General features: G+C 49.9%; 1 protein-coding gene across 6 annotated transcripts in view; it reads right to left on the bottom strand.

The window, feature by feature from the left end:
* Positions 1 to 21,692, bottom strand: part of SH3BP4 (SH3 domain binding protein 4) — a 42,203-nt gene that overhangs the window by 9,145 nt on the left and 11,366 nt on the right. For 3 of the 6 annotated variants that reach the window (XM_054209534.1, XM_054209538.1, XM_054209537.1), the window contains exons 2-3: positions 5,982 to 6,203; positions 1,264 to 3,626 (exon numbers count right to left, since the gene is read on the bottom strand). In XM_054209534.1, coding sequence (XP_054065509.1) covers positions 1,264 to 3,626; positions 5,982 to 6,099 — 2,481 coding nt within the window. In that variant the 5' untranslated portion in view covers positions 6,100 to 6,203. Of the gene's footprint in view, positions 1 to 1,263; positions 3,627 to 5,981; positions 6,204 to 12,358; positions 12,439 to 18,028; positions 18,123 to 21,692 lie in introns of all 6 variants that reach the window. The other 3 variants (XM_054209533.1, XM_054209536.1, XM_054209535.1) reach the window with 2 other exon arrangements.

Genomic DNA, 21,692 nt, shown 5'->3' with positions numbered 1-21,692 from the left:
GCCACAAAGTTGTACCCAGGCCTTGGACACTCACTGGAAAATATTTCCATGAGTAATGAAGGGTTCTGTACTCTTCATAACCCTTTACACCTTATACTCAACCCTCAGACTTCCCCCTTTCTTATTAAAGGGAGTTTGGAAAACGAAATACTTCATTTGGCTCCAGCCTGCTTTACCCAGTCTGTCTACTGGTAATTTCATTTTGCACGCTCCTGTCTGCGCCCAGTGAAGCTCTCGCTATTCCTTAATTCAATTGGCATTTTAAACCCCCACGATTGGCTGTAACTCGGTTATCCTGCTTCTGCGGGAGAGACTGTTCAGAGGCAAGAGCTCCAGATCTCTTTCCAGACATTTTGTCCTGTACTTTTTTTTTTTTGGCTCGCTTCCAACGAAATGCTAGAAGTTATCATGATTCCTCCTAAGAGACTTCCCTAACAGCATCCTAGAAGTACTTGAAGGCTGCACTCCCCCAAATGCCTTTTAGGACAGAAGCAAGCCATGTGTTTCAATTTGCAGACGCGATCCACAGTTGGACATAAAGCATCCCAGCTCGGAGGTGGCCTTGGTTTAGCTGCCACTCAAAGAGAGACGGAGCAGATAACCTGATATAGAGAAATATGAGGTTGTTTCATGAAGACAAAGGTGTGGCATCACTCTCCACAGCAGCCGTAACCCCTGCCTCCAGCATGCTTTGACACATCTAGTGATGCAAAAATACGTGACCTGAGAGGTGGCTTGCCTACCCCACTCTGAATAGAAAAAGCTTTTGTGTTTATTGCCCTTTTTCCAGTTTTCCATTAGTATTGATCTCAATTATGCAAGTTTTGACACTGGGGTTGAGGAGACCAGCAGCTCTCGGGTAACTCCTCGAAGTGTGCATCATCGAAGGCTGAAACGTGAATACCCAGCAGCAGGGACCAGTCGAGTGCTATGAAAACACGGGACCAAAACCACCTTGATCTTGAGGGCCTTCAGGTTATATACCTTCCAAAGCAAGCCTGGTGGCTGCCCTCACACAACATGTACCTATGGATTACACCCAGCGTGTCCCTCCTTTATGGCCATGATCCCATTAAACCAGGAGCCCACCAATGTGTACAACTGTAGGGCTAAACTTCCACCTGGCTGTGCCGAGCAGCCTGCAGAAGACCTTAAAGATGGATTTCGTTTTCTAGACCGAATTAGGAAACTTCCACCTCCCATTCACTCTAGTCACTCTGCATGGCAAGGAATTAAGACCTCCTTGTCAGACCTCAGACTCACCGTCATCAACTCCTTCTGGAAAGATTTCCTCTCCTTGTTCTCGGTGTTGTTGCAGTCTTCCTTCAGCTTCTCCAAGACGGAAGCCACTCGTTCCGGCTCACTGTCCAACTCCGCTCGGCAGAAAAACGTGAGTGGCAAGTTCAAGTACCCCAGCGCATCGGCGAAGGACCGCCAGCTGCTGAGGTTCTCCATGAGCAGAGTCCTCACAGAGGCATAGATGTAGGTCAGGAACTTGCAGGGCCTCAGGATCTGCTCGAGCAACAGGCTGGTGGTGAGATCTGGCCCAGAGAAATAGCTGGGCTTGACCTTCCCAACCACCAGCACATTTTTGGTGTGCACAAGGCCTATTTTTCCCTGGTAGTAGCCAATATACCACTCCTTGGTCCACAGCTGCCCTTTCAACCTGATCTTCTCCTCACTGAGGAGGGCTATGACATCTCCTTTCTTGTACTCCAGCAAATAGTGGTTCTTGCTTTGCCGCACCACTGTCTTCAGCAGCTTGCCGTACTTCAAACTCAACACTGGCCGGTCCTGAAAAACTGGATACTTGGCGGTGGCAGCCAGAGGTGAAAGGATGATCTTTCCGACCTCGTTCTTCTTGAGGAACCGCCTCTGCCCTGTCGGTTTGATGGCACTTTTCGGAGGCGGCTGCGGTGTCTGGACGCAGAATTGGGTCAAAATGGCATCCTTATCATCCTTGACCTGTATCCTTAGTGTGAAATCTGAGAGCTCATTGGGATCATGGGATGCAATGGGGAAGATAAGGCGACTGACCTTGCCCAACTTCATCTGGAAGCCCCGCACAATTTTGGCTTGCTCACTAGCTTTCACCTCGTAATTGGTCATGTTGGAGAACATGCAGAGTTTGAGGTCCTGAGGCCGGGACAGAGCAAACTGATGCTTACCCCAGAGCTGGAGGGCAACAGGAGCTGGGCTGTGGGACTGTCTTGTGACCTCGTTCACCAGGAGAGTCTTGGGTGCACATTCATGCCCAAACATGGCCACAACAGTTTTAAAGGAAGGGTGAATGTGTTTTGGGCCGTAGACGCCAACCGTGATCTTCTTGCTGATGTAATCCCAAACGGTGTAAGGGTAGAGGATGTTCTGCCCCTGGGCTACAGCCGCGATGTACATGCAAGGCTCCAGGTTCTCCAGCTGCACCTGGATTGTGTCCCCATACGAATAGTTCAGCTGCATCGGTGTGTACGGCCCCTCTTTCATGTCACTCCGCAGGCATTGCAGTCCTACCAAACTCTTGCTCATAATATCATTCTTGACCTCTGCTGACACCTTCATCTCCAGAATGATGAAGGTTTTCACCTCCATATTGCTGAGTTTGATCTGCAGGACTGGGCTGATGGTGCTACACTTGTCACTGTTCAGTTCCAGCGGTGGATCCAGCATCGCTTTCATGGAGATCTGCTGCGTTTCCCCAGGGGACACGTGGCCCTCTGGCACATGGATACTGATGTTGGTGTCTGGAAGCTGAACGGCTCCACCAGAGCTATCCAGCTTGCAGACGATGTTGGTCTCCACTGGTTGCGTCTGACCCCAGCCAGGATTTTGACCAAGCAAATCCAAATCATGGCAAGACCGAGCCAACTTCCTGTGGTTCAGCCATGCCGTCCTAAAATCTTCGCGGCTCTGGAACTGCTCAGGGGTGGGAGATTTCAAACCGCTGAAGAAACCCGAGGATGCTGGAGCGTCAGACTTGGCTTGAAGAACGGACAATTCAGACAAACTGTAGGAGCGTTTACTTCTGAAGAAGGGATTGTCCCTTTTCACAGGCTGTTCCAGATCCAGCCTGTTTGTGGATGGAAACTCATCAAAAATGTTACCCAGGCTGCTATTAGTGGCCGAACTGGAAACAACTGAAGTAGGAGCCCCCGTGTCAAAGAGCAGCAAGTCAACAGCAACGCTAGAGTTGGACTCCTTGTCCAAGCTGGGCACTGTTTGCAAATTCCCATTCAGAAATGGGTTCGTCTGGACTCCGTTCAAGAATGGGTTGTTATTGTAGGTTTTCATAGAGTTTCTTTTCACATCAGTCCATTCCCCAAGCAGGTCTAACTCCTTGACCCCCTCGTCGGGGCTCTCAAGTAGATTGTCTATCATCCCACTGTCCGTTAAGGAAGAGTTACGGTAATTTACAGGCTGGACGTAGGAGGAAGGGATGTAACCCATTTCTGTGGTGTTGTGAGCGTACCACCACTCGCCTCCTGACGTGTCTAAGACATAAAGGTGGTCCCCCTTGGAGAACTTCAAAGTGGTGAAATTAGTTGGACAGTAGTCTTTGATTGCTATTACTTCCTTCGCATTTCCAAAGGACGTGGGATTGTCAACCAGCAAGGCACTAGGAGAAGGCACTGCAAAGCCAAGAAAAAAACAGCACTGTAAGCAACCCACAAGAGAGTCACAACTCACTTCAGGTGAGCAATCCGCGCTACTTTAAGTGGTGAAGTAAAGCAGTTTTACAACCTCTGAAACCCATAGGTATTTTTTTCCCCCTACATTTTTAAACAAAACTTCTCCCTCCGATACTTCTGAGACATTCACGCTCCTCTTCCCCAAAGGGTTAATGATCTAAAGGGATGGGCATCAACACAGCTGGGAAGAGCAGCGGGAACTGAGAGAGAAGAAGCAGCAACTTCTTGTCCTCCCAATGAAGTCAAGTTCCTTAGCAACAAGGTCTCCCCCTCCATGTAGGGCCCCATGCCCCTGCTCCTGTAGGAGACACCAGCATCCCACAGCCTCGCTGAACTCCCTGATGAACAATGCACCAGAAGATGCAGTGGAGAGAAGTTTTGAGGGAGTGGGAGTCACTGCTTATCAGCTCTTCTTTTCACCTGGCAGGTCAGGATCTAAGCTCCTACAGGCACATACTAGAATCACAGGCACCCCCTTAAATGTTCACATTTAAAATATCAAAGTTAATTAGGGAGGGTTCTCAATGACTGCTATATGGGAAGAGGTTACACAGCCATTATCCTACCAATTTGGTCAGCAGTATCTCAAGGTCTTTGGCCACCAGCTCTTTAGCTCTCAAACAAATAGTTACCTGTGCTGCTGCTGGTGAATGCCTCTTCTGCAAAGAGATTACGTGATAACCCAGTAATGTTCACAGGTTAAAGGTGCTCTTGCTCTGCCATAAACCCTCTCCTGCACACACGAAACATCTTATGCTTCAGTGCAAGAAACAACCAAGGGTACATCATACTCCTGTTTTTTCATGTCACATCAGCAGCTCACCTCTCTTACACAGCACCCGTATTTCAAAGGTCCTCAACAAAAATTAACCCAATTTCTAAAGAAGGCTGTGTAGTTTGGACCCCTAGAAAGAAGCCCAGAAGCCAGCCCTGCAGTGCTGTCCTGGTCCTAGCAGCAGCTCCCGTCTCCCTTTCAGCAGCGCCAGCTGAAAGCCATTTTGCCAGGGGATCCCAATGACAAGCAAAACAGCTGGGTCAAGCCTACAGATGCTCATGCTGTCACCATATTTATAGCTTTTGTTCTCACTTTTAGGACCTATTTCTGTAAAAAGCAGTAGCAACAAGCTGCAGATGATGTCACATCAACGTTCAAATGTGTGTTATCTTGCTAGACAGACCTATGAAAACGAGGAGAGATGGATTTTCACCCATACGGAGCTGCAAGAGAACTGGGACAGCACCTGCTTCAATAGGTTTGAGAGATCCCTGGAGGGAAAAGGAGGATTTAAGAAACACAGGAAGCCCGTAAAATTCTGGAGATGAAGGGACAAGCAGATCAGACCGCACATCCCTGCGGTCACTAGCTGCAGGCTGGCAGCGCTTCTCGGACACGTGAAGTATGAGGCAAGGGAAGACAAGTCTTTAAATATACGCTAGGGATCAAATATTAAGTAGAGAATTGTTTGCACACATCCTTAACAACTCATCGTTAATCCACTTCCTCTGCCAGCATGTAGGGAAAGTCATGAGGACATTTATTCAGTGGAAAACTATATATATATAAATACTCTGCACTGAACAACTATTTTGCCACCCTGGTAGGAAGGCACCGTTAACCCAGGAGCTGTATGTGGGACATGGCATTTTCAGTCTCCCCGTCCCCGCAGATCAGCTGGGCGAGTGGCTGTGCCCGTGTCCCCCCCACAGCCGCGCATGCAGCCAGCACAGCAGCAGGTTAACAGCGATGTGCCAAAACCAGCAAACCCCTTGGAGAATATGAGTAATTCCTATTTTCACATTAAAAAACAATCTAATTTGCAGCAAGAGTGTTTGATATTTGGGTCACTTCTTGCTACACCTACAAAAGCAATTGCTTTTATGCGTGTTTATTTTTAACAGCCCTTGGCACATGCTAACTTCCACCTGGAGTTATTCCTTGGGAACCATTTCTACTGTGGGAACAGTAATTTCCCTCTCACCTGAATGCAGGTTTTCTGCCAGGTAAGGTAAAAAAAGCTGAAAAAAACAACGATAAAAAGAAGAAAAAGGATTATTCGAGCAACCTGCAAGCTCCCAGCTCTGGGGAAGGGAAAAACAAACTCTTGCAACCACCTTGTTGCTGTCACCTCTCTTGGTGTCAGGTCCATGCACCTGTGGACATGCTCAGCAGTGCTTGCTGCTCTTCCCCATCAGCTGCTGTCTGCTAATTAGTAACCAACCCCCGCCCCGGACCTCAGGGGCAAGAGAATGCACCTCAGTTGAGGAGGGGCATGGCCCCCACCCGTCCCACCGCACCTTTGACATCGCAGAGGCTGGTCTCAGTGAAGCCCTCGCCGAGGTCGATGAGCGTCCCCTCTGACTTGCAGCGTGGCAGGCCGCCTGAGTTGGCTGCCCGAATCCTCTGTGCCGCCATCTCTGGCCTGCTGACCCCTCTGGTCCCTGGGGGCACTAGGTGGCCATGGTCTCTCCGTGAACAAAGAGGCTACAGGGACTCCGGTGTCACCTTAGGGAACCAGCCTGGGGGAGAGAAAGGAACCCAAGCACGTTAGCAAAGGCTCTAGGTCCCACCACGCCACCCACATGCTGACAACACTCTCCCCAGGTGCACGCCGACCTTGCAGTGCCGATACGGGAGACCATCCTCATGTTCTCCTTAGAGCATCAGCAAAGATAACCTGGGTGCTCCTAAAAAGCACAGCACTGCCTACAAATCGCCAAGGGCTTCAGGCAGCAAGGACAGCCTCATCTTGCACAGTGCTACTTGCTGGCCACCACCCTGTACAAAGCATCCCTCTTGCCTTTAAGAGTTATTTGGGGACACATGGCTCCCAGGCTCATAAATTTGTCCTTCTCCCCACTTCATAAGGGCTTTCAGGGCATTTGCGCGTTGCCGTAATACATATTAGTAAAACCAGCAAGCACTCGGATCCTGTGGGAGCACAGGGTGGTGGCTAGTGAGTGCGGAAGGCCCACGGGACCAGGCTTTTTGCATGTTCAACTGAGTCATCCCTGTCCTCCACCGCAGCACCAGCATCTCCCAGGACGGGGATGGGTTTTCCCACTTGCTCTCAGCATCCCTCCCCTCGCCTGGCAGGGACTGGGCAGAGAAAAGTCTCCTTTTGGAACAAATGGTGTGGCTTCACTCAAGCTGCTGCATGGTGTCAGTACAGGGATGATGACGGGGGGGAAGACAGGTTTTCAAAAGCAAAAATAAAAATAAAGGGGTTTTTCCTCCTTTTTTTTCCAGAAACACTGGCAAAAACACTTCCAGAAACCCTGTGGAAGAGCAGCTGCATCAGCATGCCAGAGCCAGAAGAAAATTAACCCATTTCCCATTGCCCACGGAACACGCTGGCACTTCGACCACCAGTGCAGTGGCTGATGCAAGTGCTGGCCAGACCTCCTGTGGTGTCACCCGTGTCCCCTGGAGCTTGGAGGGTGGGCAGAAAGGCCAGGAGCATGTGGATGACGAGGCAAGCCTGGCATCTCTGCAAGCTGCAGGCAAGGCAGAACCTGAGCCACACTTTCCTCCTCATGGTTTGCACTAGGAACAGGTAAGCGGCCTGATCTACCCGGCATCATCCCAGTAAATCCCGCCATCCAGCATCCCTACAGACATCCCTACATTCTGCTCCTCTAAACCTGCCACAAAAAGACTCCAGCCTGGCTGCAAATAAAAAATACAGCTCTGTGCAATTAAAAGTTATATCCAAATCCCCTGCTTAAGTTCAGCAGCGCAAAGGGCTTTTTATTCACACCTACCACTGTTTTTCCCTTCTCCTCTTTTTTCCATTCTCCCCCTCCCATGCAATATTTTTTTTTTTCCCTCTGCTTGAAAATCAGATCAAGCAGAAAATAACCCTGAACCCAAATTCCTTAGGTGGGAATATGGAACTGATGGAAACATGAAAACAAGCACCGCTTGCTTTGGCTGCAGCTGGCTGTTATTAAACCCGCGTGTCTCTCTGCCGGCAAGGAGGAGCAGAAAGCCCTGAAGGATTCAGTGCCCTTTTCTGGAATGCAATAAGAGGAAATTTGCAGGGGAGAGCCTGAGCAGGAGATATTCCAGCCTGCTTGAAATGCTTCCCAAGCCATCCCCTGGGCCGGTATGCCAGGAATGCAGTTAGCTGGAAGGGATGCACCGGGCTCCAGCCAGAAAATGGAAGGGAGAACTTGCGTGCAAACACTCTTCCCTTGGAGAAAAGCGTTGTTTCAGAGTTCCTGCTGGGAGCACTCCGGGGGGAAAAGGGCTCGGCAGGCATTAATACAGAGAAACCAGGCTTCAAGTCAAGACTGCACTTATCAGGACCCAGCCAGGTGAGACAGGGGACTTGGAGCTGCCATCAGCATCAAGAAAAAGCAATAAGCAGTCAGTGGGAAGAGAGGAAAGACGCTCTTGTTAGCTAGCACGGTTCACCATCTATCCAGATCACCCCTTTGCAAAGCACCACCACAGCCGGCAAGATGTTGTTTATCATTAATGCGAGGCACCGTTTGGGATGGCACATTTTCCAGCTGGCACACTTTCTTCTACAAATGGTAGAGGAGCCAATGAGGAGAGGAGCCATGCTGGACCTTGTCCTTACCAACAAGGAGATGCTGGTGGGGAATGTCAAGCTCAAGGGTAGCCTTGGCTGCAGGGATCATGAAATGGTAGAGTTCAAGATGTTTAGGGAAGCGAGGAGGGTCCGCAGCAAGCTCACTACCCTGCACTTCAGGAGAGCAGACTTTGGCCTCTTGAGGGACCTGCTTGGCAGGGTAACATGGGAAAAAGCACTGGAGGGGAGAGTGGCCCAAGGAAGCTGGTTGGTATTCAAGGATCACCTCCTCCAAGCTCAGGAGTGGTGCATCCCAAGAAAGAAGTCAGGCAAAAAAGCCAGGAGGCCTGCATGGATGAACAAGGAGCTCCTGGACAAGCTCAAAAACAAAAAGGCGGCCTACAGAGGATGAAAGCAAGGACAGGTAGACTGGGAGGAATACAGAGAAACTGTCCAAGCAGCCAGGAACCAGATTAGGCAAGGTAAAGCCCAGACAGAATTAAATCTGGCCAGGGATATCAAGGACAACAAGAAAAATTTCTAAGTATGTCAGAGGTAATGGGAAGACTAGGGAAAACGTGGGCCCTCTCTGGAAGGAAATGGGAGACCTGGTCACCCAGGATATGTAGAAGGCTGAAGTACTGAATGACTTTTTCGCCTCAGTCTTCACCAGCAAGAGTTCCAACCACACCACCCAAGCTGCAGAAGGCAAAAACAGGGGCTATAAGAATGAAGAACTGCCCACTGTAGGAGATGATCAGGTTCGAGACCATCTGAGGAACCTGAAGGTACATAAGTCCATGGGACCTGATGAAATCCATCCACAGGTCCTGAGGGAGCTGGCGAATGAAGTTGCTAAGCCACTTTCCATTATATTTGAAAAGCTGTGGCAGTCTGGTGAAGTTCCCACTGACTGGAAAAGGGGAAACATATCCCCCATTTTCGAAAAGGGAAAAAAGGATGACCCAGGGAACTACAGGTCAGTCAGTTCTCACCTCTGTGCCTTGCAATATCATGGAGCAGATCCTCCTGGAAACTCTGCTATGGCACATAGAAAATAAGGAGGTGACTAGTGATAGCCAACGTGGTTTCACCAAGGGCAAGTCATGCCTGACAAATTTGGTGGCCTTCTATGACAGGGTTACAGCGTTGATGGAAAAGGGGAGCAACTGACGTCATCTATCTGGACTTATGCAAAGCGTTTCACACTGTCACGCGTGCCACTCTGGTCTCTAAATTGGAAAGGCATGGACTTGATGGATGGACCACTCAGTGGATAAAGAACTGGCTGGATGGCCGCACTTAAAGGGTTGTGGTCAATGGCTCAATGTCCAAGTGGAAACCGGGGACAAGTGGCATTCCTCAGGGATCAGTACTGGGACCAGCGCTGTTTAACATCTTTTGTCAGTGACACAGACAGTGGGATTGGGCGCATCCTCAGCAAGTTTGCCAACAACACCAAGCTGTGTGGAGTGGTTGACAGGCTGGAGGGAAGGGATGCCATCCAGAGGGACCTGGACAGGCTTGAGTGGTAGGCCCATGCAAACCTCATAAAGTTCAATAAGGCCAAGTGCAAGGTCCTGCACCTGGGTCATGGCAATCCCAGGCACAAATACAGGTTGGGCAGAGAATGGATTGAGAGCAGCCTTGAGGAGAAGGACTCGGGGGTGCTGGTGGATGAGAAGCTGAACATGAGCCAGCAATGTGCACTCGCAGCCCAGAAGGCCAACCACATCCTGGGCTGCACTAAAAGAAGCGTGGCCAGCAGGTCAAGGTCAGCGATTCTACCCCTCTGCTCCACTCTGGTGAGACTCCACCTGGAGTACTGTGTCCAGCTTTGGAGTCCTCAGCACAAGAAGGACATGGAGCTGTTGGAACAGGCCCAGAGGAGGCCACAAAGATGATGAGAGGGCTGGAGCACCTCTGCTGCGAGGACAGACTGGGAGATTTGGGGTTGTTCAGCCTGGAGAAAAGAAGGCTCCAGGGAGACCTTATAGCCCCTTCCAGTACCTAAAGGGGGCCTACTGGAGAGATGGGGAGGGACTCTTGACCAGGGAGTGTAGAGTTAAGACGAGGGGTAACAGTTTTAAACTGAAAGCGAAGAGATTTAAGATTAGATATCAGGCAGAAATTCTTTACTGTGACGGTGGTGAGGCACTGGAACAGGTTGCCCAGAGAAGCTGTGGCTGCCCCATCCCTGGGGGTGTTCAAGGCCAGGCTGGATGGGGCTTTGAGCAGCCTGGTCTAGTGGGAGGTGTCCCTGCCCATGGCAGGGGGTTGGAACTAGGTGATCTTTAAGGTCCCTTCCAACCTGAACCATTCCATGATTCTATGCAAGACCCTGAACACGTACTGCTTCCCCCTAAAGAGACGCTGCAGACACTGGGTAGTCTCATGTAGGGATTTTTTTCCTCCCTAGCTGGAGGGTTCAAGCCCTCCATGGCTACGCAGGCACAAAACCCAGCACAACGTGTGCAGCACTGTTGTTGCAGAAATAGCTCAAGTGGCAAAGTTTTCACAAATTTTAGTGATGCTTGCACACAACCCTGTTAAAAAACAAAAACACTTTTGACAGCCAAAAGGTCACCCCTGCTTGGTGAGTATCACGCAAAGCAAGAAACAAACCAGGGACACATAGGTGATTTTTCCCATGAAGCAAAGCACGAGCCACGAATATATTTTTAAAGAGCTACCTGGTAGTCCAGTGTCAAATAATTTTTTGTATCAATCATTACAGCTGTGTACTAACAACTCTGACACATCCACGCGCCTCACAGTGCCTGGCATTTGCATGGATGCTCCCCTGTCCTGCATTTATTTAACTATATGGAAAGCTTTATGCTAAAGGTCTGTGACAGATGTGGTTGCATGGAGAAACACAACTTGAAAAATCCCCCCCTGCATGCAGCCTGCAGTCTCAAAAGGCAGACAGAACGTACATCAAAATGAGCAATTATGAAAAGGTGTTTCCTCTCCCAAAAGCAGCGTCTTGGCTGCATCTCAGTCCGTTCTGGATGTAGCAACACTCTCGGACACACACACAAAAGGATGGGGACGCACGGCCCCCACGGCTGGACGTGGGGTGGGAGCCGTGTTTTGGAGCTGACAGCCCCAGCGGACAGACCCGAGATATTTCTGAAGGCAGAGGCAGGACAGATAACCAGCAAGGACAAATCTTCAAATTCGGCTATGTGAGAATAAAAGGGGACAGTTGGGAGAAGGGTGAGGGGAAAACAAAGGTGGACGGCATAAGATTTGTTTAGAAATCACTTCTGTAGCCACGGCTGAAACAATGGTCCACTAGCTCCTCTGAAAGCACTTTAAATATAGACCAGGATTAAATATAGACTAGGAAAACCCCAGCCCCATCTGTTTACCCAAAGCCATAAACAGCATTTGAAATGAATGGGGGAGGAAGGAAACCAGTGAGCAACCAGAGCTCACCCCACACGAGCAAGGAAGGCGACAGCATCTCGTCATGCAACCAGCTTGAAGGCACCTCCACACACTTTTCACACCAGTTTATTTTCCCCCTCCCACCAGCGAAAGGCAATGCTGCATGGTAAAATCCAACTGTGGAAGCCAGGAGGACCTGCTGCCTGCTTCCCCCCACCCCAAGTCACCCAACGGGCAGCTTTGCAGGCAGCAGCTTCCCCAGGTCGGGGCTCTGCAGTGGTTACACACCATGGTACCATCCCTCTCACTATTCACTCCAAAATCCTCAACGGGCTTTGCTGAGGGTTGGGCAAAGCTTTAGGGAAGGCAAGATGAGCATGTTCCCATGGCTGCTGGCTTCCCTCTGGATACCCCTTGCTCTGATGCCCGCACCACGTGGGGTGACACAGCAGCTCTATCTCCTCCCCATCTGCTAGGCTTCTCCTCCCCAGGGGGGACATCACGGGACGCCCATCCTGTCAGTCATCCATCAGGGGAAGAGCAGAGCATGGATTTAACTTTGCATGAGCTGGGGCTATGAGTAAGGTTTTGGGGGAAGGGACAGATGGGAGGCACAGACAGACCCAGCTGTGCTCCTCTCGGTGGAGAGGCTGCTGCTTCCCAAGGTGCAGAAGCGCCGTTGTGAGCAAGCTGGGGAGCAGCAAGCAGGATCTCTAGGGTCTTGAATAAGTGCCGTACCTACTCCTGGATCTCCTCGCCACCAGGCACGGAGCAGCTGCAAGTTTGGGGAGGGTCTAGGGCTGATGACGGTGTAGTACCTATTAAAAAAAAAACTATTGAAATCTATTAAAAACCCCCAAAGGTCGTATTCCTGCAGTGTTTGAACACACGGCATTCATATGATTTCTAACAGTAGCATTTCCCAGCATGTGGTGGCACAGAAAAGGTTAAAAATAACTTCTGCAAACTATCTGGAATGACTTAGCCCGGAAACTCAACCACAGGCTTTCCCCTCCTGGCCCAGCAGACCAAGGGGAGCCCCCCCAGGCCCCCTCTCCCAGCGCAGGCTCCATGGTGGTACGGCGGGGCCAGCAGCAGAGCCCTGTCCTCCCCAGTGCTCCCAGCTCCATTCATCACTCCAAGCTGATCCTGATGGAATTATGGTACAGACCCACCTCTGCCTGGACACTGAGCTATAAATCAAAGACGCAGCACAAGCATCCGGCCATGGTGAATGGGGTTAGTGGAGAAAAGCAATCCCGGGAAAAATACTCGCTGACAACATAAGCCTCACATCTGCGAGCAAAGAAATGCAATAAAAACATAGGAACACATGAAAGTGCAAATCCCAAGGGCGGGAAGCAGGATCTGCTGCTGGCCAAAGGGAGGGTCTTCTCCAACAAGCACTGACTGCAGCCCAGCACAGGTGGGAGAGGACCCCTCCAAAAGCCTCAATGACGGAAAAAACCCTGACTGCCAAGAATTTGGGCTGATAAGGCCTGTGAGGGCTGGCAGGGCTCGGCAGTACCAGGCACCATCAGGGCTAGAGACAGAGCCAGGTCCCTCCAAAGAGTCAAAGGAAGGGCTGTACACGGTACCTGCTGCCAGCAAAGGGAGGTGGGGGGGATCAACGCACATCCCTGCCCGCCCCAGAGCTCAGCCAAGCCAGAGAGCTGCAGGGTCCATCTCACCGGGACACGCACATGTCCACAGGAAGCATCAGGAACAGGAGCCACTATGACACAAGACGCATCAACCTTGCAGTAACTACCATAACTGCATGCCTGTTCTTCCTAGGTAACACATAAAAAGCCTGTCAAGCCCTAAGCTCATGGTGTAAGGTCAGGGAAAATCTTCCACCTACCCTTGGCGACAAACTGAAAGGTGGGAAGAGAAAAAAAGAGCTCCTAATCAAATCACTCATCATCCTCTTCCCAGGCCAAAATCAAGACCAACTCCAGGTGCTTGTTGCTAATGGCTTTTAACTTGCTTTTTCTTTCTCCAAAGTCAAGCTCCCCTAGCTTTCCTGCAAACATAGAAGTGTTTTTGGAGGTTTCTTTTAAAAACAGCCAGCCTTCCTTAAGTACAAGTGAATTTAACTCTTTGTAGCTAGAAATTAATTTCCCAGAGTCACAGCACTACCCACAGTGCACATTCATCCTACATCATGGATTTACTGAAAGCATTGCATTTATCACAGTCACAAAACCTGGAGCAACTCAAGACCATGGAAGCAGCTGCAGAAAAGACTCGTCCTGGAAACCCAGAGGACATGCACAGGGGACACCCCAGCCCCGAGCAAGCTGATGACTGCAGTTATCAGGGAGCTGATGAGGCAGTTTGAGCCTTGTTGGTGAAGACGAGTGGGGAAGACCTGGCTACTGTAGGCTTTTTTTACCTTCCTGAAGCCTGCACAAAGCATTTTGCATGTTTGATGCCAGCGATGCTGCATACCCTAGTGATTCCTGACCTTGTCGCCTTTCTCTTATCTGTTCCTCCTACTTTACCACTTGTGTTCGCAAAGCCAGTGGTTTAATCTTAAAAAAAAAAAACCAAAAAAAAACCAAACAAAAAAACAACAAAAAAACCCAAACCACCCCTTAAGACAACACAAAACACAAGCTCTTTGTACCAGAAAGAGCATGTTGGCGTGAACCCACGTACATCCCAGAACGAGCCTTGGAGCTGTCGATGCACCAGAACAGAAGACGTGTCATTTTAGTCCCTTTTCTAGCAAACAAGATGGGACTTGCGGAAATATCAGGACCTACCACCATTTCCACAGGGCCTCTGTCTCTCAGGGGTTTGCTATGGACCTGATCCCCGTAATGCGTGGCAAGCAGTGGGGATGCTCGATCCCAGCGTCCCTGCTCAGGCATCCCGAAGGCGGCAGAGCCCCATGCTACGCCATCCCCTCCATGCCGTATGGAAAATTCCTGCCCGCAAGCTTAAACTTGGCTCTGCTCCTGCCAGCTGAGCCCACTGCCAAGCAAGGGCAAGCCAAACACGGCAGGTTTGATGGGGCAGAGGGAGAAGGGGGTGGGGGGGAAAATGTAATTATGGCTGAGTGAGTGTTGCGGGTGTCTGCTGGCACCCGGTGTCCATTACAACCTCCCTGATGGGGTTGTCACCCTTCGCAAGCGAAGCAGGAAGGACGGGAAAGTTTCCTTTTATAGCAACGACTTTGGAGCACGAGTCCCGTTGGATATCCATCTCCAGCGCTGACTTTCAAGTGACTCAAATATAGATTAGTTTTTGGGGGATGGGGGAGCAGGGAAAAGCTTTCCCTGCAGGACCTCCTGCTGCTGCCAACCACAGGCTCCAGCCCAGCACCCACCCGCTGATTTTGGTCACCCATGTCCCATTCAATCAGCCACCGAGTCAGGAGAAAACACCGCAGAAGCCAGCGAGACTGGGTCGGGTACGGCTTGAGCACCACTCATGGTAAGGAAAAACTTCATGCCTTGGCATCCCAGAGATACAGGTACCACCCTCAAGCATCCACAGCAACTTCAAAGCCAAAAATTGCTGAAAACAGTGCCAGCGTGGCACAGGTTTAAAAAGCCTGCAAGCGTAGGAAGGTGCTAGCAGCACTGTACACAGCAGGAATCCTCATGATGTTTACAGGGCCATAAAAAGGTGCTCCTGGGCTGACAGCCCAGGTCCTACTACCTGACAGCAACACTTCCCAGCAATAAAGCCATTACATGCACACGAGTCCTGATAATAAAGTAGGGAAGTAAATAAAGTTGTACTTGTTTCCACGGTTTCAAGGCTACCACGGGCTGCACAACGAGCAACCCCTCTGGCATCCCCAGCAAAATAAGGCAGAAGGATGTCTCCAGTGGCACAGTCCTTCGTGCAGCCATTGCTGCTGAAACCCCGACACAAAGAGCAGGGTACCTCCCGGCAAACCCACAAAACTAAAAAAAAAAAGTAGCATCTGCCCAACCATCTCATGGTGAAGGAACACGACTGACACTCTGCCTGTTTTGCAGCCTCAGCTGGACCTCTTGTCCAGGGGAGGACTTGTTCAACTCACATATACTTTTTTGCCTCCACGATGTCCTTCAGCAAAGAACTCCATGGGTCTGCTGCCCAGGTGGTGGGAAACCCACCTCCAGCAGGATCGGGCTCTCACCAGCTCCGCCTGATGTCCACTAACCCTCATATCAGATGGATAGAGTTCAGTCCTGACCCATCCTCTCCCTATTGTCCGCTCAATGTTCTTCCAAGAGAAAAAACACTTCCTAATTCAGGTGGGGCAGTCCCTAAGGTGTTTCTGAATTATTTTTTTTTAACAGGGAGCTGCGGATGGACTCTCCTCTGCCAGGGCAAGGAGTTTGTTCCAGCCAAGAACCCATGGGGACCAGTGAAAGCACGAAAACCCAGAATCGCACACAGCACCAAGCTCTAGGGGTTAAATGTAAAAGCTGCAAACTCAAGTTTAAAACCCTTGGAGAGAACAGGAGCCCAGGAGAGCACCTTCTTCCTCTAAGCCCTTGCAGCCCCTCCAAGTCCTTCAGGAGCCCAAAGGCTCAGCAACGGTCTAAGTGAGACTGCTCCTGAGGATGCTTAGGGACAAAAGCAAAGTCCAAGCACCTTTCAAAACCAGGAGAATCCAGATCAAGCAACAGCACAAGCTCACCCAAGCAATTGGTGGCAGAAAAGGAATTAAACACAGATTTCCAGAGCCACAATCCACACGCTGGCCAGAAGGAGACACTTTTGAAGAAGAAACAGCCTTACCTGACAACAGACGTCCTACCCATGGCTCACAGCCATCATCCTCTGCCTTGGACGAGGAGGAAAATCTCTCCTTTTCTTTTTTTAAGCACTGCAGACTGATCGGTGCGTTAATCTATGGGCACATCTGCACACTCACAGAGTTGTCTGCATGAGCTGGTCCAGAGACAGGATGCTGGGAAAAGCTCTTTGGCTGTTGCCAGCACTTGCTCTGCTTGCTGGTGGCTCGTTCCCAGTTGACGGAGGAACGTTATGGACATTGTGCTGTGACCCCACTTAGGACCATCACCAGGAGAAAGTACACACACTGCTCCCAATGTGATACTGTGGCGGAAGAGATGCCTCCTCATGGTTGCCCACGAGATTGCGGGGCAACATCCACAGAGAGCAGACTAAGGGCAACTGTGGAAAATGATAAAGGAAGGGAAATGGTTTCCTGCCTCCATGGGTGCTGCAAGTGCTGCTTGTTGTTCAAGACCAGGCTGGATGAGGCTTTGAGCCACTGGTCTAGTGGGAGTGTCCCTGCCCATGGCAGGGGGGTTGGAACTAGATGATCTTTAAGGTCCCTTCCAACCCGAACCATTCTATGGTTTTATGATTCTATAAGAACCATCTCATTAACACCTGGTGCACATAAGAGGGAGGGTTGCAAACCCCCGCCCTCCCCATCTCAAGACACCAAATTAACCAGGGCAATGAAAACTTCAAGAACAGTAAAAGGTTTTCATTGAGAAAATCTATGGAGCAACTCACTATCATGCTACTCCCAGGGCCATGGCCCCAACAGCACATCTCCTTACTTAGATAATTCAGATGCTAATTTGGACTTCAAGAGCTGTCAAAAGCTGAAGCAACTGAGTCCCTGAAAAGCTGTGCTTCCCCCAGGTGGAGATGATGACAGAGCTTTAACTGCATCAACACTTCAGAGCCCTGTCTCCATCACCCTTCACTAATTTTGTCTTTGTCTGATGGAAAGAAGTAGCTGTTCTCAGCTGAATTGCTGGTGCAAGGCACAGAGCCACGTGCTCTCTTTGTTCCCAGCTGTAACGTTGGAAAACCAGTCCCACCAGCATGACCAGAGAAGAGCAGGCAGAGGGAAGTCACTCAAGCTCCTGGATGGGGAGCCTGGCACCACACCTGATGCGGCAACACAGAGGACAACAAAAAGCTTCAGAGATGAGCTAGCTCCAACTTGCCCATAGACCAACACATAGCCAAATACTCCACCAAGACACATCTTCCCCACGCTGACCCTTTCCTCACACAAAGAACATGAAAAAGGCTGAAAAAATTTGGTCCTCTGGACTTACCTGACCTGCTCATCATTTAAAAAGAGGGTGCTGTATTCAAGATGCAGATGCTGCGGGCAGGATGGGCACACAGTAGCCACCCATGGGTCACCCAAAAGGCAGCTTTGTAGGCAGGACACAGCTGCAGCCCCCAGGTCAGTTGGACTTGCTCTTGACCTCAGTCAGGAGATCCATTTTAAGGAAAAAAAAGTGGGGTTTTGTTCCCAGCTCACTGCCTGAGCATGCCCACAGACATCGAGCAGCCAGATTCTCTCACTAATGAATAAAACCTCTTTGGATTATCAAACCAAAAAACTCATTCAAGCAATGAGCTCGTGCAAAAGCTTAACCTTGATTTAATGTTCTTACACACCTTGCTGATTAGTCCAGGTACTGATCCGTTGGTGGATCACACGACACCTTCAGCTACACCGAAAATGCTGACGGGAGCCAAAACCATCATGAGCCTGAGTTAAGCAGAAACAAATGCAATCAGCACATTACAACAGCATTTCCTCGAAACAGAGTTTTTTTAAGCACTTGTCCTTGGTAAACATTCCCAACCATTTTCCCCACAATACCTAGGTTTAAGCAGCTTAACCATTTGCTGGAGCTGATAGTCTTCTCACAGGAAAGCAATGCGGGGGTTAAACCAGACTGTGGGCTGCTTGCTCTACGAGATGCCCTACGTTTGAACCAAATCCCTAGTCCATGAACCCATGTTGGAAAGAGGGCAAGCTTGCTGGGAGCAGTATGTTACTGGGAGTGCAAACCCACAGGTGATAAAGCTGTTCTGGAGGCACGCAGCATGAGGTGGATGCAAGGACAGACATCTGCTCCAGCCCAGAGTGTGGATTAGAACTTGCTGCAAAAAGCCCCAGTCTTTCGATTTGATCTCACCTGTAAATCCAGCCAGTTGCAGACCCACCCCAGAAAGCGTTCCTGATGCAATTCAGAGCACGCTTTTAACACCAGCCTCATTACATCGGCGCAAAAGACCACGTGGCTAATTTAAAGCGGTTTTCAGCAGCAAAGTCCTTGCCTTAATTTAGACTACAGCTCGTCCACAGGTGGGAATTAGCTTTCCAGGTGCAGGCACCCACCTCTGCCAGCCAGGAGGGTGTTCGAGATAAACCAAAACAGGCCAGTGTTTATGCAACACAAGAGCAAACACCACGCCTGCTTGTTTAATTAGTTACCCCTGAAATTAAAGCCCATCAAACTGCACGGAGGCTTCATGCAACCTGCAAATTATCTATGAGGAACGCAACCTGGAGGTGAGGGATGCCAGATATAATCCAGGCAGTGGCTCCAAGCACTTTCCATAACATCAACAATGCCATGAAGGGAAAAAAAAAAAACCACCAACCCAAAATAACACCACCCACCCCATCTGTCTGCACTTCAGAGTTTGTTGTTTCGGTCTCACCAGGTTAAAAGCTGCTCAATCCCATCATCACGGGTCAGATGGCTGATAAGACACCGAGATTTCATCATTTTGAGACCCGAGCGTTTATTGGAAGGGTTTATCTGCAAACAAAGTTAGGCACTTTGAACTGTTTGGTTTTATGTCAATTAAAAATGCATGAGGCCCCTGTCTGGATGCTCTGAAAATTAATGCGGTTCCAAATGAGACTGCAATCTCCACTGTCGGCAATGTCAAAGACACATTGCTTCTCTTTGTCGGGACAATTTTTCCGGGGTGAGCCATTTTAGGGAAAGATGTCTCTCTTTAGCAAGATGCTTGGGCACAGAAATGGTAATTTCCATAAATCTGGCAAAATCTTGCCTTTGCTCAAAATCCCAGGCAAAGCAGGGCTGAGTTCTGGACACACTTTTTGCAGTGTCAGTCAACAGGCAAAATAAAATGACACCTGAAAGTTATCTTAAAGTAATGGTAATTTTTTTTTCCCCCTGCTTAAATCAGAGCTTTTGTGGTTGAGCAGAGTCAGTTTTTGCAACCTTCTGTAAGCACAAAACACCCTCCCGTGTGTGCATAGAACCACAGTGATGCACTGTTGCAGGAGCATCCCCTAAAACAGGCAACTCCAAGCCCTCACGGAGGGACAGGCTGGAGAGCTGAGCGGAGAGAAAACTTATGAAATTCAACCAGGGCAGGTGTAGGGTGCTGCACCTGGGCAGGAATAACCCCCTGCACCAGGACAGGTTGGGGGATGACCTGCTGGAGAGCAGCTCTGTGGAAAGAGACCTGGGAGTCCTGGTGGACAACAGGATGACCATGAGCCAGCAATGTGCCCTTGTGGCCAAGAAGGCCAATGGCATCCTGGGCTGCATCAAGAAGAGCGTGGCCAGCAGGTCGAGAGAGGTCATCCTCCCCCTCTGCTCTGCCCTGGTGAGGCCACATCTGGAGTACTGGGTCCAGTTCTGGGCTCCCCAATTCAAGAAGGACAGGGAACTGCTGGAGAGGGGACAGCAAAGGGCCACCAAGATGATTAGGGGACTGGAACACCTCTCTGATGAAGAAAGGCTGAAGGATTTGGGTCTTTTCAGTCTGGAAAAAAGAAGACTGAGGGGGGATCTTATCAACGCTTATAAATAACTTAAAGGGTGGGTGTCAGGAGGATGGGGTCAGGCTCTTTTCAGTGGTGCCCAGTGACAGGACAAGAGGTAACAGGCACAAACTTGAACATAGGAAGTTCCATCTCAACATGAGAAGGAACTTCTTTACTCTGAGGGTGGCAGAGCACTGGAACCCAGAGAGGTGGTGGAGTCTCTGTCTCTGGAAACATTCCAAACCCCCCTGGACGCGTTCCTGTGCAACCTGCTCTGGGTGACCCTGCTCTGGCAGGGGGTTGGACTAGATGATCTCCAGAGGTCCCTTCCAACCCTTGCCATTCTGTGATTCTGTGAATACTTCCAAAGGGCAAGTTCTTCTCTCTCTGCCATCTCCAAGTCAGCCCCAGGCAAGGCTGGAAGGAGAGGTACCCGCCCTCGCTTCTCAAGCCCAAGACACAAGGCCCCCGAGGAACCTCTGAGCCCTTCTGTTCGAGCCCAAGAGCCAGGTGCACCACTCAATCCTACTTTTCTGTGATAACAGACCCACAGCGCTGAATTTTGGACTAATGCTGCTTGAATTACGCGTGAAGTATTATCGACCCTGGCACGGGGTTGTCTTAGACCAAGACAAAAACGCCTACATTAGAGGAAAAAAAGACAAAGCTGTTGCTGACAGCCAACCAGGGGGATACAGAAAAGCCCAAACTTTGTCTGCTGTCTCTAGAAGAATGCCTAATTTTAGAAAGTAAGGACTAAAATCAGATTTAAAAGCCCCGTATATTCAGAGACAGATGCCTTGGGTCAGGTGAACCTGTCAGCCATGTGCAGCAAAGAACTTGCTCTGTCTATTGATTTCTGTAGAAAGCAACTTCAATCCCACCACTAGCTCTGCTTCAAGACTGCTTTGATAACCATGGTGATGTATGTATTTCAATTCTGGCTCTGCATCTAAAGCATAGGTTGGGACCTACAAGTAGCAGGCTCCTGGCTAAAGACAACAATTCCAGGCACAACCAACATGCCAGGGCACCATCCATGGCCATCTTTACCATCTCGCCTAGACAAAACCTCCCTTTTTGCAGCAACACCCTCAATTTTCCACCCTATGAGATCGTGTTCTTCCATATCTCAATGCTGCTCACGCCCAGAAGCAGAGCAGATCTTGGTGCCGGTGGTGGTGCAGCTCTGCAAGGACAAGCAGAGGAGGCAGCAAGAGCTTTCCAGGAGCCAAGGGATGTTCTCCAGGACAACCAGCTGATGCCCACATACAGTCTTCAATGGCTTTACTCTCAAAGGGCCAGGGTCAGGCCGGAATTAGACACGCTCTTGATGGGAAAAGGGAGCCGAAATAATCAAACCAATGCAGATGGACTTTCTTTTTTTGAATTAAAACTTGCTTGAAGTGACACATAAAAAGAAGTGAAATCCCAGGCACAGCTGACGCATGAGGATAGATTTATATTTAGAAGAATGACATGAGTACTTAATCAACAGGAAAGAAACGGAAACTTTTTTGGCAC

The sequence above is a fragment of the Rissa tridactyla genome, chromosome 7, assembly GCF_028500815.1.
Source record: "Rissa tridactyla isolate bRisTri1 chromosome 7, bRisTri1.patW.cur.20221130, whole genome shotgun sequence".
Taxonomy (NCBI): domain Eukaryota; kingdom Metazoa; phylum Chordata; class Aves; order Charadriiformes; family Laridae; genus Rissa; species Rissa tridactyla.
Note: the sequence above shows the minus strand (reverse complement) of the source record. Positions and strands in the feature narration are given on the sequence as shown.